The sequence below is a fragment of the Ruditapes philippinarum genome, unplaced genomic scaffold (assembly GCF_026571515.1).
Source record: "Ruditapes philippinarum isolate M1 unplaced genomic scaffold, ASM2657151v2 ctg388_1_1_1_1, whole genome shotgun sequence".
In the NCBI taxonomy this organism is placed as follows: domain Eukaryota; kingdom Metazoa; phylum Mollusca; class Bivalvia; order Venerida; family Veneridae; genus Ruditapes; species Ruditapes philippinarum.
Window position 1 is genome coordinate 59294 of NW_026865149.1, and position 14461 is coordinate 73754.

The 14461-nt window shown below is 32.7% G+C and overlaps 2 protein-coding genes and 1 long non-coding RNA gene across 5 annotated transcripts in view; 2 read left to right on the forward strand and 1 right to left on the reverse strand.

Moving 5' to 3' along the window:
* The window catches only part of LOC132728009 (von Willebrand factor A domain-containing protein 5A-like), a 31000-nt gene extending 24015 nt beyond the window's left edge, over nt 1–6985 (forward strand). For all 3 annotated transcript variants that reach the window (XM_060713611.1, XM_060713612.1, XM_060713613.1), the window contains 3 exons: nt 1464–1652; nt 3382–3506; nt 4305–6985. In XM_060713611.1, coding sequence (XP_060569594.1) covers nt 1464–1652; nt 3382–3506; nt 4305–4484 — 494 coding nt within the window. In that variant the 3' untranslated portion in view covers nt 4485–6985. The remainder of the gene's footprint in view (nt 1–1463; nt 1653–3381; nt 3507–4304) is intronic.
* Nucleotides 6986–8590: 1605 nt separating this feature from the next.
* LOC132728016 (uncharacterized) lies at nt 8591–11691 on the forward strand. The gene is made up of 2 exons (XR_009625423.1): nt 8591–10137; nt 10416–11691. It is a non-coding gene; the product is annotated as an uncharacterized LOC132728016 (long non-coding RNA).
* Nucleotides 10873–14221, reverse strand: LOC132728015 (monocarboxylate transporter 12-B-like). Its single transcript, XM_060713624.1, has 2 exons — nt 13761–14221; nt 10873–13300 (listed from the first exon to the last, which is right to left on the reverse strand). Exons 1-2 carry the CDS (start codon nt 14110–14112, stop codon nt 12258–12260), a joined length of 1395 nt encoding a protein of 464 aa, XP_060569607.1. The 5' UTR covers nt 14113–14221; the 3' UTR covers nt 10873–12257.
* Nucleotides 14222–14461: the final 240 nt, after the last annotated feature.

Sequence of the window (14461 nt, forward strand, 5' to 3'; positions counted from 1 at the left end):
CCATGCAGTCTGACTAAAATAGGCTCCATCAACATTTTCAGTTTTGATGTTTGGACTTTATGTTATTTTATTTGGTTTCATTTCACCTTTTCACTGCGGGTCATTAAGCTTTAGGTTTTTGGATATTGAGACCCTTTAATCCTCGCTATTTTATTATCTGTAATGGACAGGGCTAATTTTCAATTTTGGACAAAACCATTTATCACTTTAAGATAACATTCAAAATAATTTTAACTGAATAATGAATAGTGCAGACCATACTCAGCACGCACAAAAGTACCGACTGATCATGTCAACATTAGGCTGTTAGGTAAATTTAGTTTCCGTCAGCAGGTTTAAGGTTTGTATTTCAGTGACCTGTGCCATATTCCAAACATGGTCAGTCAACAGAATACAAATTCAGTTTAATAAATGTTTAAAGAAATTGATCATTCAAATCCAGTATTTCTGTTTTTTAATTTTTTATTTTCTCATCTTTACAATATTTTTAATATTTGTTGGGACTGAAATTGCATTGAATGTTCTGTCTCTTTTCTCTTGTTTGACGGTTATGTTGCTCCAAATGTAAATGCCCCTGTACCTGAATGTTGAAAGTTTTACTTTTTTAAATTATATAAATATTGAAAAGAATTTGTCGTATGTAATGTTTACTTTGATACAAGTATATGTATAAGTAGAGAGTACAATATTATTAATGGGAAGACTTACGGTGTCCTATTTCGTCCACAAACTTGATATCTGTTTCTTTAACCTAGAAGATTTTGCAGATTGAAGTTACATGTATATGCTATACGAAGCAATAAGGTTATTAAAAAGCTGTCTTTTTACAGAACACTATATTTTCGGGTTTTTTTTGTTGTTGTTTTTTTGTTAAATAAATAATATTTTTAAAGATGTCATTAAAACGTTATACACATTTTTTGATATTCTGCATTTCGGCAATTTCTAATAGTATTGAAATTGATAAGCTAGTTGTCTTCTTAACAACCAGGTGTAGATCTAAATGCTGAGTGGAGGAACATTTGTTAGCTTACTTGCATCAGGTTTATGGTGTTAATGTTAATAGTGTTTACAAAACAAAACATGTGGCCAGTTATTATGTGGCTATGGTAACTCTCTTTAAATCAAGTAACCCTCAAGTTACCCTCATCGCTTTGGGTTCAAATCGTGTCAAGGACTGTAGATTCTTTCACTTATAGAAAGTATCTATCAACTTTGCTTATAGCAGGTCAATGGTTTTTGTCAGGTGATTGCTTCAGCCTGAGATTTTGCATGGAGTTAACACATGAACTCTCCTTTAACCTTTTACGTAGGGATATTACTGAATGACATAAACATTGTCTTAGTAATTTAATACCCAACTGAATAACAAAACAGAACAAGACAAAGAATTGCAGGTTAAAATATAATTATACAAATATCTTAATATGAATATATATGAAGCATAGAATTATGTTTTATAGATGAAGCTAATAAGATAGACAATGCAAATCTTAAAATAAAGTTGTATGACGGTGAAACCAATCGCACAGAAGAAGACAAGGGTAATAGAAAGTCCGTGGAGGATAATGATAGTGCACCTCGAGATAACACTAGGGAAAATAGTGCTGAAAATGTTACTGGTTCAGGGGAATCTACAAGTCAACAGAAAGGTAATTTTATTTTGGACAGGTTCTCAAAGAATAGCATGATGCCGTAAATTTATATGTGCAACCCTATTTCTTATTAACTATTTAAGATATTTTTGCTTAACTGCATAAATGTTGTCACAGTTATTTTCAACTTACCACTAAGATTGTTACCTGTCAATCTGATAAAATGTTAGTTTGTTTGAATCTTAAATGACATCATAATCTACAGGTAAGTTGTGGTGTAATGACCATTCATTAATTTACGATGAACAGCAAAGACATCCTTGGTTTACAAAAAAAATAACTACAAAAGGTCACTTTAAAATGAATGTAACTGTAATATTATTTATTATATTAGTCTAAGATATATATCAATAAAAATATGGTTAGATCTTTTATTAACCAGGGTTTATTTTGGAAAATCCTGGTTATTAAATTTGAAAAAAAAAACGGCTGGCGTTCTGGCGGAAGTGCAAGTGCATTCCGGTATGAATGAGATATTGAAATCAAACTTGGTATACAGAAGGCTTATGTAATAACCTCGCTGTAAATTGCTATGTGGTCTATATGGCCACTGTAAAGGCGACCGCCAAAGTATCTATTCTGTGATTATGGGATTTTCCCCCAGGTTAGTTAAGAAACCATTTAAAGACATACTAAATTTTTCAAGATACAACTACGAAAAAAATTTTATTATGTTTTCTTTTGTTGTTTCATTTTGCGCTAGAAATTGGTATAAATATCCAAATTATGATATAATTATAATTCTGTATTTAGTCTTAATTCAACACATACCATACATAATTTTATTTTCTGTGAGTTTTATATTGGTTACTTATAATACACATTTCAGCTTCAGGGAAAAGGCATGTGGTTTTTGACCTTTTTGTGGCTATGACATTGTAATGGATTCGGTTAATAGTTGGACTGTTTAAAAAACCCGTTTTGAGTAATTCCAATTAGACCTTGACTTTTTATATTCACCTTATTAAGCATTTTGGTAAGACAAAAACTGAGAGTATGGACCAGCTTGTAGTGGCTATTGTTAAGAACTTGGTTTCATAGCATTGCCATGTTTCTTCTTAACATATAAAATATGATAATATATGTACAGCTCACAAATGGAATTGTCGAGTTAATTTTTAAAGTATATTCTTTCTGATCTGTAAGATTTCAATTAAAATGTTTTTTCTCTCTTTGTATCATTACATTAACTAAACTAATACACCAAATTTATTTTCTTCAAAATCCTTAGGTGCTTCAATCATGTGGTTTGTATCATTCAGAGGGGGATATAAAATCAATAGACTTGCTTATTCAAAAATGTTTTGGTTCATCATAAGAGTTGTGCCGGGGGGAAATACTTGAGTCACTGGATCACGTTTTGCAAAGCAAAATTCCTCCTAGATATTAAGTTTAATGGTCATTTGTTTCTCACTGCTTATTCATAATTCATGTACGATAAGTGGTCAATCACTTGCAGGGACTTTTGTAATTACTGGTTAGATATCTAGGAAAACCAGTAAGCTGGATCAATGGCTGATTCATGATAAAATTGGCATAAAGGCCAGAAATACAAGCGAAAGGCTAGTAAAGGAAACATAATCATAAAAACATCTTTGTCTCATAGTTGATATTAATTGATTCAGTCACTTCAATCACTTATCAGTTTATGTCCCTCAATTTTGAATTATAAGTTAGTATCACATTAAGAGTTGGAGATCTTACTGGCGTCTATTTATTTTATCAGGTGATCATATGATATCAGTGATTGGTTTACAACAGTTACGCGGACAGTGGAATATGTCGGATCAGCTGTTACAACTACTTGATGTAACGAAAGAAGATGTGGTGGACAAATTAACATTTTCTAAGGTAGTATTATTGGTTAGTTTAACTGCTAAGTAATATTACAAGAATATGATCTCCTCATTAACCTATGTGATGATGATGTGTTATTGTAAACTAAATTTTGTTTTAAATATGTATATCCTTTGCTGTAATTAGATAAATTATAGTTAATTAAAGCAACTATTATTTAGTCTAAAAATGGTATGGTAATTGTTTAACGTTTGAGGGACATCCGTGGCCGAGTGGTTAAGGTTTTTGCCTTCAAATCAGTTACACCCGTTACCACTGAGGTTTTGCGTCCCGTCAGGGACTTGGTATTTTTATCATGTGAGGAATCTATGTAGCTAGAATACGGGATGTGTACGGTGGTTCTACTAAGGTGTCTGTTCATACTTGGGGTACTTGATGTATTCTTGCACCAGTGTAACTGAAAAGTTTTCATGCAACTTTGACAGTATTAGTGAAACATAAAACCGAACAAAAATGAAATTTGGACCTTGTAATGACTTGTATAAAGAGACATTAGATTCACCACAATTTAAGATTTAAATTACAAGAAGAGGAATGAGTAGAGATGTTTATGTTATCTCGATAGCATTCTAAAATTTTGCAAATTAGTTTTTATATCAAATCAAAGATAGACCATCAGTCTTGCAGTTTACATATGCAAACATCAGATGTTATTCAGAAATTATGACCCATGGAAATTGTTAATTCTCGATGTTTATGATTATGCTTTTATGTACTTCTGATGAATTTTGTTAAGTTTGTTACGAATTGTTAAATTTTGTATTTCATAAATTTTGAACTCTCTATGTCTAGGATTCTAGTGTTGTTTGTACAGTGTTGGTTCTTGCTTGGTTACGTAAACAGTTTTCACAAAGACAAGAAGAGTGGCAGATGATAGAAGCAAAAGCACTTGCCTGGATATCTTCTCAAAATCCAAGCTTTACATCAGAGGAACACATTAAACACACAACAGAAGTGATGTGGACCAAGTAATATTGTTCATACATGTATATATAGTCATATGTATAGAGAACTTATCTCGTGTTGTAAATTCATATGACACATTTATCAAAATAGTACAACAAAATGTTTTTGAGCAATCCTTTTTTGGGTGAGCTTAATAATTTTTCCTCAGACAAGATTGAGAATATGTCATATATCACACTTAAGAAGTTTACTGCAAAATGTGAAAACTTTCCGGCTTCGATTAGTGATGTGTATCTAATTTAAGAGACTTTTTAAATTTCTTATGCCTTATAAGTATAATCAGAGCAATTTCTGACTGTTTCATTGTGCATGAAATGACGCACATATAGGATATGATTTCAGACGTTCGACGGCTTCACGAACACTAAGCAAACAAAAGTAATGCAATTTTTGAGTCATCATTGCAGAATAACTGTGAACGGTTTTAGAGAAATAATTATATTTAAAACGAGAAACATGTCATTTAGAACAAAACGCAACATTAACTTTTGTATAAATTTTGTCAAAACAAAACATAAATAAAACGTACGTCAAATAAAGTTCGGCAGAACTATAACACCCAGTATCTAACTGGTTAGCATAAAATACTTGTGCTTTTTATCTGATTGTTGAAATTTTAGTTAACTTTACTTTCGTGTGAACAATAAATTAAGTGTTGCATAAAACGTTTAACATACAGGCAATCCATTAAGTTTTGATAAAGTGTTATTCCCCAAATAATTTCCAGCTTCATTTTTTGATCTTTTGATGTAACTAAAATGTTCTTTACTCGTAATCAGTAATTTTAGTGTTGTCATTTCATCATTCTACATTTACTGTAGCTGTAAATAAAGATAGGTATTTCACATGAGTAATGAAAAGGAATTATTGTAACATTTACATACCACTTCTTGCATTGAATTGGTCCACTTAAATATAATTATTTATTCTTAACAATACAGATTATATTCTTTTCTATCAATACATTTTAGAAAGAGATGGTGAATGAACTTATTCTATATAGTATTTTGGATGGTGCTTTGTTATCTGGTTTAACGAAGTCATTACCCAAATATTTCCAGATCGTCGTACAATGTACGCACCACCTCCTCGTGTATTTATTTAATGTAAGGCATATTATATAGGTAAATCTTAATTCATTTCATTCTTTGCTTTATAACCTAATTAATAAGATGCAATGTGTCACTTTTCCCAAGCTCATTATTTCTATTATATTGTGGACTCGTCATTTATATGTATTATTATTAATATATTGCATAAGCACAATTCAAATTGTTCATGTTACGATACTTATGATATTTGTACCAGAGATCAAGCTTCAAAATGGCATCTAATCATTAGTTGCAATGATTGTGGGTATACATAGTTTTCTTCTTGCTTACAAAAGAGTCTATGAAAGTGTATGCTAGAGTTACATGTCGACATGTAGCAGATTGAAGAGTTCATAATTGAATACATTGTATATTTTAACTTTGCGTGATCTAAGAATATGATAACAGAAACATTTTAAGCTAAACGAAAGGGGGCTTGTTTCCATGAATTTGATTTACTTTTGTAATTTAAGGTAATTTCAAGGAAAGATATACAAAAATTTTACAAATCTTGTTGTTACTATTTGCTTGTGCTTTACATTATATTACCTTGGTCACGTTAGAAAATTTTATGGTATCTATTCATCATTTGTGTTCCCTTCATTCGTTTTAAGTATGGATTCATCATATTAAGAGATTTACTAAAAAGGCCAATTTTGTAAATGATATCAATTAACTAAAAAGAGATATCACGCAAACTACTCATTACCAATGGTTGAAATTTTGCACAATCACCCGAGTGGAAGTCATCATGAATTTTCTGTCAAATCAAATTCAAGAGCAGATAAATAAAAGAATAATGTAAGTGGCCATAACTGTTTCCGCTTAAACTGTTTCTATTGTCATATTGTAGGATCATGCAAAGTTTCAATAATCTTTATATTGTTTTTGTTTTTATTATTCTGCTATATGTGTATAATAACTATAACAACTTTACAGTGTATAATATGTTTAATAGTAAGACGTTCTTTATTGAAATCTATTTAATATAGTTATGTATATTTTTGTTAAATTCATAAATATGTTTGCTTGCTTTATGCCTCGTTTTCTTGGCTGTGTTTAAAGAATTTTCTATATCTCTGTTTCATATCATGCAAATTAATTTAGAATATTTTAAAGAGCAACTTTGCATTTGGTTGTTATTGCATGCAATACTTATGACATACTTTTGAAATCATTTGAAAGAGTTCTTGGTTATCGTGAGCAATTTGTATAAATAGCAACAAGAGCTATTATTTGCATGCCTTCTTGAAAATCAGGAATTGTTTTTGATTTTTCAATTTTTGCTGATATGTATGTTTAAGATGCTAGGTTTATTCAGTGGTTTGCTTTTGGAATGGAAAGAAAGTCACTCTTTTAGAAACAAAAGCGTGATCAAATATCATTGATTGTGTCTTTTTCCCGTTTTGCTTTTATAACTTAAGGCCCTGTCACACTAGACTGCGCTTTCACTGCGTTTGCACGGCGTTGTTAAATTTAACAAAGCGCCGCGAGATCGCAAGAAAAATCTGATATTTTTGATGACATTGAGACTTCACTGCGTCTCCATGGCGTCCTCACGGCAATCATGGCGTTGCTACGGAGCTCCCAAGGCGTTGCAATGCGTTCTTACGGCGTTTTCATTGGCGATTGTCTGCGTTTCGACTGCGCTTCTACTGCGTTCTTTGCGCTTCCACTATGCTTTCACAGCGCTCACACGGCGGTCTTGCGGCGCTCACACTGCGCTGAAATCGTGCTTCACATACAAGCGAATACTCATTCTGAATAGTTGTGTACCTGCTGCACCTGCATGCAAACAAGCAATATTCCAGCTTGCTGCCGTTCATCATCAATGGTTAAAAAGATATTCACGTTCTATATATACAGTGAAAACCCTCAATTAAGACCACCAAAGGGACTGCAGTAAAGTGGTCTTGATTGCGGGTGGTCTTAATTGTGGATATAATTAATTATCAAGGCATATCTATTTCATGACCATTCTTTTTGAATTATTATGTATAAACATGTTCAAACAATTATATTATAACCTTCAAATATTACTATAAACTGATGTTATAATATTTATTAATCCTAATTAGAACATTAATCTGATGATATTTAATGTATAAATTATATTTAAAGGTCTTGTTTCATGTACATAATTCACCTTTTAATTAAGAAATTAATTTGTCACAAAAATATGCAGAAAGTAACATTAAACCAATCTGAAGTTTAATGTCTTACCTTTATACAATATTCTAATCATAACAGTTTTAACACATTGTTTTAAGTGTCATGCTTGCAGATGAATAACAAAAAACTTGTTATCTGAAAAGGTATTTACTTGAATATCAGTAGTCGGGTTAGGTAAATAAAACAATGAATTGGGACTAAAGCTGGTGGCCTTAAATGTGGATAAGTGGGGTAGTCTTAATTGTTGATCATGTTACCATTAACATTACAAACAGAAAATTCTTTTCTTTAAAAATGGGTCTAAATAGAGGGTTGGTCTTAATTCTGGGGTGGTCTTAAGAAGGGAATCTACTGAACCGTATTCTGCAATTTCAGATGAACGCAGTAGAAAAGCGTATTGAGTGCGCAATGGTCGCCGTGACAGTGCCGTAGGGTCGCAGTAAGATCGTTTTAGAAAAAATAAAGCTCCGTAAAAGCGCCGTACACACGCAGTATAAACGCAATAGAGACGCCGCACAGTCTCCAAACAAGCGCCGTGACTATTTACGCCGTTTATTCGGCAACCCTTCTGCGCTCTTACGGCGCTCCTGTTGCGTTGTAGGAGATGTTACTGAGTTGCTACGGCGTCCTTACTGCGATCCCACAGCGCTCTTTTCAGAACGCCGAGTGACGGCGTTTGTTTTGAGCTTGCTCAAAATGCGCGCCGTCGGTCGGCGTTCTATGCAATGCCACTGCGATGCTATGACGATATTGCGGCGATGTTTGCGATCCTACTGCGCTCACCCCAGCGTTCTGAATTTTCTTTGGACGCCGTGAGAACGTCGCCCTAGTGTGACAGGGGTTTTACTTTGAAGGGTACGCGCTTACTTGAACATTGTGGAATATGCAAGATGTAAATATTTCTAAAATGTGATTACGGATTCGTTAATTGTTGTAGATTGTTATATTTTGATTCATGAAAGATATTATTTTTATATGTTATCTTTGTATTTTCTTTCATATACATAACATCTTCATGTCAGTCTTGGGCTCGAAAGTCTTTGTGTAAACGTTTTTAATGTAGTTTTTTTTGTTTGAAGAGCTAATCATTATTATTATCACCAAGAAAAAGCAAATATCATGTTAATCTGTATGTAGGCTCTAAAATGAGAAGTATGTACATGTATAAATGTACAATGCAATTAATATTGTTTAAATCTAAGATAACAATTAATGGGGAAAAACATTGCAGGTAAAATGAACTGAAATAAGGCTCTAAAATGAGAAGTATGTACATGTATAAATGTACAATTCAATTAATATTGTTTAAATCTAAGATAACAATTAATGGGGAAAAACATTGCAGGTAAAAATGAACTGAAATAAGGCTCTAAAATGAGAAGTATGTACATGTATAAATGTACAATGTAATTAATATTGTTTAAATCTAAGATAACAATTAATGGGGAAAAACATTGCAGGTAAAAATGAACTGAAATAAGGCTCTGAAATGAGAAGTATGTACATGTATAAATGTACAATGTAATTAATATTGTTTTAAATCTAAGATAAAAATTAATGGGGAAAAACATTGCAGGTAAAAATGATCTGAAATGAAATTATTGAAGACGAATAAATTGTTCTGTTTGCGGTTAGCATGGTTAGTAGTAGCTTTTCCTATGCAAGTTACCAAGTTTGACTTCTTTAAAGATACTTTTTGTTTTAGTTATGGGCGAAGCCATTATCGGTGATCAATATTCCACTAAATAATTGTTTTTTCACGTGATCAACCACCATGATACCGAATGCAAACTTTAGGGTTAAACTTGTCATGCATGGTTCTTTGTATTTAATCTATTTAAACAAACTGCTATGTTACTGTTGCCAAAAACATAATTTACAAAAGGGGTTTTCGGAACTCCCGTACAGCAAATTCATATCTTAGCTTTAGCTTCATCACTGCAACAGCAAGAAGCATTCGTCTTTCAAACTAATATTTTTTATTTCATTTCCTTCAACAATAATTTGTTTACAGACATAAAGTCTATGATTAAAGCTGCACGCCTCCAGATCAGCAAAAAAATTTCAATAAAATCAAACCTGAAAAAAAATGTACTAAGATTTTAAGTGTAAAGATTCAAAGTTCTAGTAATAATTTCAATGTTATGTGCGATTAATGACCGATGTTTTAGTATTTATAACTAAATTTCTACTGCGTTACTAACGCAGTAAGGGCTATTTTTGCATATTTTGTCCTCTTTTTAGTAATTTACGTGGGTTGTAAGTGGCATAGATATTGTGTAAATTGCTTCCTTTTGGTTATTTCACTGAATAATACTTTTAAACACAATTTAAAAATTTTCATGAAAATTCGCATGAATCTGGTGGGGTGCCGCTTTAATAATTAAATTCACGGTGTTAATATTTGAGCCGCGTCACGACAAAACTAACATAGTGCGTTTGCGACCAGCATGGATCCAGACCAACCTATGCATCCACGCAGTCTGATCAGAATCCATGTTGTTCGCTATCAGTTTCTTTACTTGTAATAGAGTTGGTAAGCGAACAGCATGGATCCTGATCAGACTGCGCGGATACGCAGGCTGGTCTGGATCCATGCTGGTCGCAAACGCACTATGTTGGTTTTGTCGTGACGCGGCTCAACAACAATTTGATTACAGACATAAAGTCTAAGATTAAAAGTATATCGTGGTGCCATGAAGCTAGATCTGTAAATATATAAGTAACCATAGTTATACAGTTAATTATTTCAATCTACTGGGCCAATGATTGCATTACAAGCATTGTTCAGTTTTGACAAACAGTTACTTGCAAACAGTACATGTACCTTCATATAATAAACTTGCAAACCTTTTTAGAGAAAATAAAAGTTATCAAACTTTAATACATGTACAGTTTTTCAATGTAATCATGAGACTTACTCCAAATGCAATGCGTAACTACCATTGATACGTTCCAAGTGTTTATTTTTTGTGATGCCCTTAAATTATGATATATTTGTTTATATAATATTCATGGTTGCACAAGTTATCCTTACTTTTTGAAACAAATTATTTAAACTAACAACACGTCCATGTATTTGTTTATTGCATATATTCTTTACAGTACATGTTTCTATTACAAAGTTGAACTTCAAATGTTGTGATTTATTCTCCAATCATGGTACGAGTATCATTACCATACACGTTATTTTTATCTTATTAATTGAATAATTGTTATTTATTTAGCGACAGTGAGGTGAAAAATTAAATGTATTTTAACTTTTTATCAGTCTGCTGCCAAACAAGCAAATACTGGTGTAACAAAATCATTTTTAAAGAAAAATTCAAAAGTATGTGCTGCCTGAATAGCGAACAGTGTGGACCATGTTCGGATGGCACAAATGTACCGGCTGACCTAGATTGCTCTGGTGGCATTGGTGGCAGCATGTTTAAAGTGACATTATGCTCATATTTTCATAGTCAGGTTGAGCTGAATTGACTTTTTATTTCAAAAGATTGACTGTAAAAATAGTGTTTGACCAACAGTTTATTTTGGAAAATGTTTATGATAAAATTAAAAATCTGCCTAAAATATAAAAAGACTCTTTTTATAACTGAACGTTTCAGGTAAGTTCTAGTTGAAATTTACAGAAATTCCGTTTCAATCCGAGGGTTATTTATTGTTTATATAAGTAAATTATTAAATTAAAAGGAATTATGGTTATATAAAAACTTATTTTGATTTTCACCTGCTCACTCCCTGTATACCCTTGAATGAGCATAATGTCACTTTAAGGTTAAACATGCTTGTTACTGAATTTCGGGCATGGAACCTTAGAGTGACAGATACTGTAACCTCTAGACCACAACTTTCTAGACATAATATGATTGTATTCGATAAAGAGATCTAGCTGTTGTTGTTTTTTCTCTATATAAACTTATACTTCACATGAATAAACCTTACTGTTATCTTTGTTTTTCATTTTGCATTTATATTTCCATAAATTTGTCATATAGTATTTAAACGGATAAAGCGATTTGCACTTTATGATTCGGACTTGTTTATCTATGACAATGATGATGATTTTTTTCTATGTGAACATACAAGTATTCTTACTTGCAAGACTGTACCAAGCAAGAATCATACAAACATTTTAGGCCCATCAATGTATACATCGTATGCACCATCCCCTGTTGTACTAAATGATAATGAACACTAAATACAACAAAAACTTGATTGTGATAATGCAACAAATATTCAGAGTTATTTAAAATGACCGATCCCATTAAAATATCTTATAAACCCACAACACATTAACAGGAACATATGTGAAGATTCTAGCATTTTTATGCAATGCACAGCTGCACCTCTTTTGGTATGTATTTAATACTTTTGATTAATGAGCAGTCCTTTTTATGCACTTGGATAGATAGATCAAGAGTGGATACATGTTTCGGTCTTTTCTGTGTGTTTGTTTGTTTTTCTGTCAGTTTCGTTAATACTTAATCAAAGAGTCTGTAAATGATCAAGATTACTACAAACTTTGGTACTTGCATTTAAGACGTTTTCTCATTTTTAAAATAGCAAATATAATTATTGAATTTACTCCACCAAGGACCATTCCCACTGCTGCTATGTAAAATATCAAGTTATAGGATCCTGTTACGTCCACGCTGAACCCACCTAGATATCCCCCTATTACACTTGCTATACCCATGACCATGTGTTCAATAGCAAATGTCTTAGGATATTGTTCCGGACCTCGGAGATCGAGTAGTAAAGATGGTGAAAATGAAAATATCACGCTCGATGAGAAACCCCGAACAACCATAGCTAAAACCATGCCCCAATATACAGGTGATGCCACCACACTTACATGAGCCACTGCTAAAAACATGAACGCATAGCAGATATGTAATTCCGGGCGAGTGTTTGGGTAAAATTTCAAAATAACTGTACATATGATTCTGCCTAGAAATCCAAATATTCCGTTAAGTGATAGTAAAGTCACTCCTGACTGAGCTGCAAAGCCTTTAAGAACAGTGACGTCTACAACGAACCATTGCTCAACAGGACCTAATAGTACCAGTACAAATGACGCTAGTATCCAAACCATGAATGCACCGTCTGTCAAAAAACTCATAAAAGACTCGTTTCCACCTCTTCCATCTGATTTACGAAAATGTGTTTTGGAATAATACATAACAAGCCCACACGGTATTCCATTCAAATATGCAAACGCACTCAGAATTAGTAAACATCCGTTCCACGAGTATGATTCTATCAAAGCACTAGTGATAAAAGGATAGACAGTTTGTCCAATTGCTGAACCGAAAGTCAGAATACTAAGAGCAAATTTTCTGTTGTCTATAAATGTCCAATTTATAACAGAGTATGCCGCAAGTATGTTAACGCTTGTGAACAGACCCATGGCAACTCCAAGAAGAGCGATAACTGTACCAATATCACATGCCAAACTCCCACAAGCACATGCAATACCTCCAAACGCTGATGTGATCATAATACATGCCCCAGTATCATACTTTCTGACGATTTTCGTGAAAAGAACTGCGCCACCTGGATGAGATAAAACATATTAATATCATGTCAAAGCAGAAACTACTATGGTAGTAAGAGGAGCCAAGCCATTACACAGTTTAACAAGGGGCATTTGTTGCAATTCGCTTAAGGTCTCTAACTAGCCCAAAACCGCAATGGGTTCGGATCAGGCGACAAAGATTTGATTGCATGGAAATAAGCCATACACAGTAAACACTGAATAACTATATATGAGGCCCGTACGTCACCAAGTAGCATGTTTTGAGAAATTCCACAATTGTACTACATTCAGTGGAATTTTGTTGCAATTGTAATACAGAAATACTTTTGGAAAAATACAGAATCTGTTTTAAGATTTTTTGATAAGTTTACATATTAGATAGTGTGTAAGATTTATAATACGGTGTAAGTAACAGTAATGTTAATAAATTTATCTATGATTACATGAACGATAATACCTGAAGATTTCTATACATACCTAACATTATACCCACATACAAACTTTGAACAAGTGCTGCCTCTGATCGTAGACACTGGAACGCTGATATCAACTCCACATAAACAACTCCTAAAGCAGACATCATTCCAAAACCTGACATTGTGATATACATACACGCTGTCATAATTACAAAACCACGTAATGGTGACGTAGGCATCTTTTGAAAATACTGGTTATCTCCTATATTACCGTCTGCGGTAATACCGTCTGCAGAAACAGGTTGATTTGATGAAAACCTCCTTGTTTTATTCCCCGATATAATAACAGAAGTTTCCATTTTGTGATCATACGAATCATGTGTTACATTTTCGTTTTCAGAAATCACAGTCATTTTGATTTTAGTAACGGTGGAGATTCAAAATAAAATGAAAAACACATCCCTGTGTGACCTTTTCTACTTCATTTGCAGATTTCAACAATATCTTTCTGTCGAGTGTATGATGTTTATATATATAAATCTATATGCATTGGATATCTTATAATAAAGTTTCAAAATATTGTGCAATAGGTTATTTGTCCAGAATGGACGTGTGCTTGAATAAAACTATTGTAAAAAATACTTAATCCGTGTTGGAATATACGTCCCAGAATACGTCCCAGATTCAAGTTAACTTTCGTAACAAAAACATGCTGATTTATGAATAAATTTGTTCAGACAAATGTAAAGTATTATATTTGTC

What these genes read in the sequence shown, in the direction of transcription:
- LOC132728015 (XM_060713624.1), bottom strand. Translation starts at nt 14,112, where the DNA reads ATGACTGTGATTTCTGAAAACGAAAATGTAACACATGATTCGTATGAT. An exon ending in GTATGTGGGTATAATGTTAG is followed by an intron (nt 13,301 to 13,760) that starts GTATGTATAGAA and finishes TATCTCATCCAG; the next exon opens with GTGGCGCAGTTCTTTTCACG.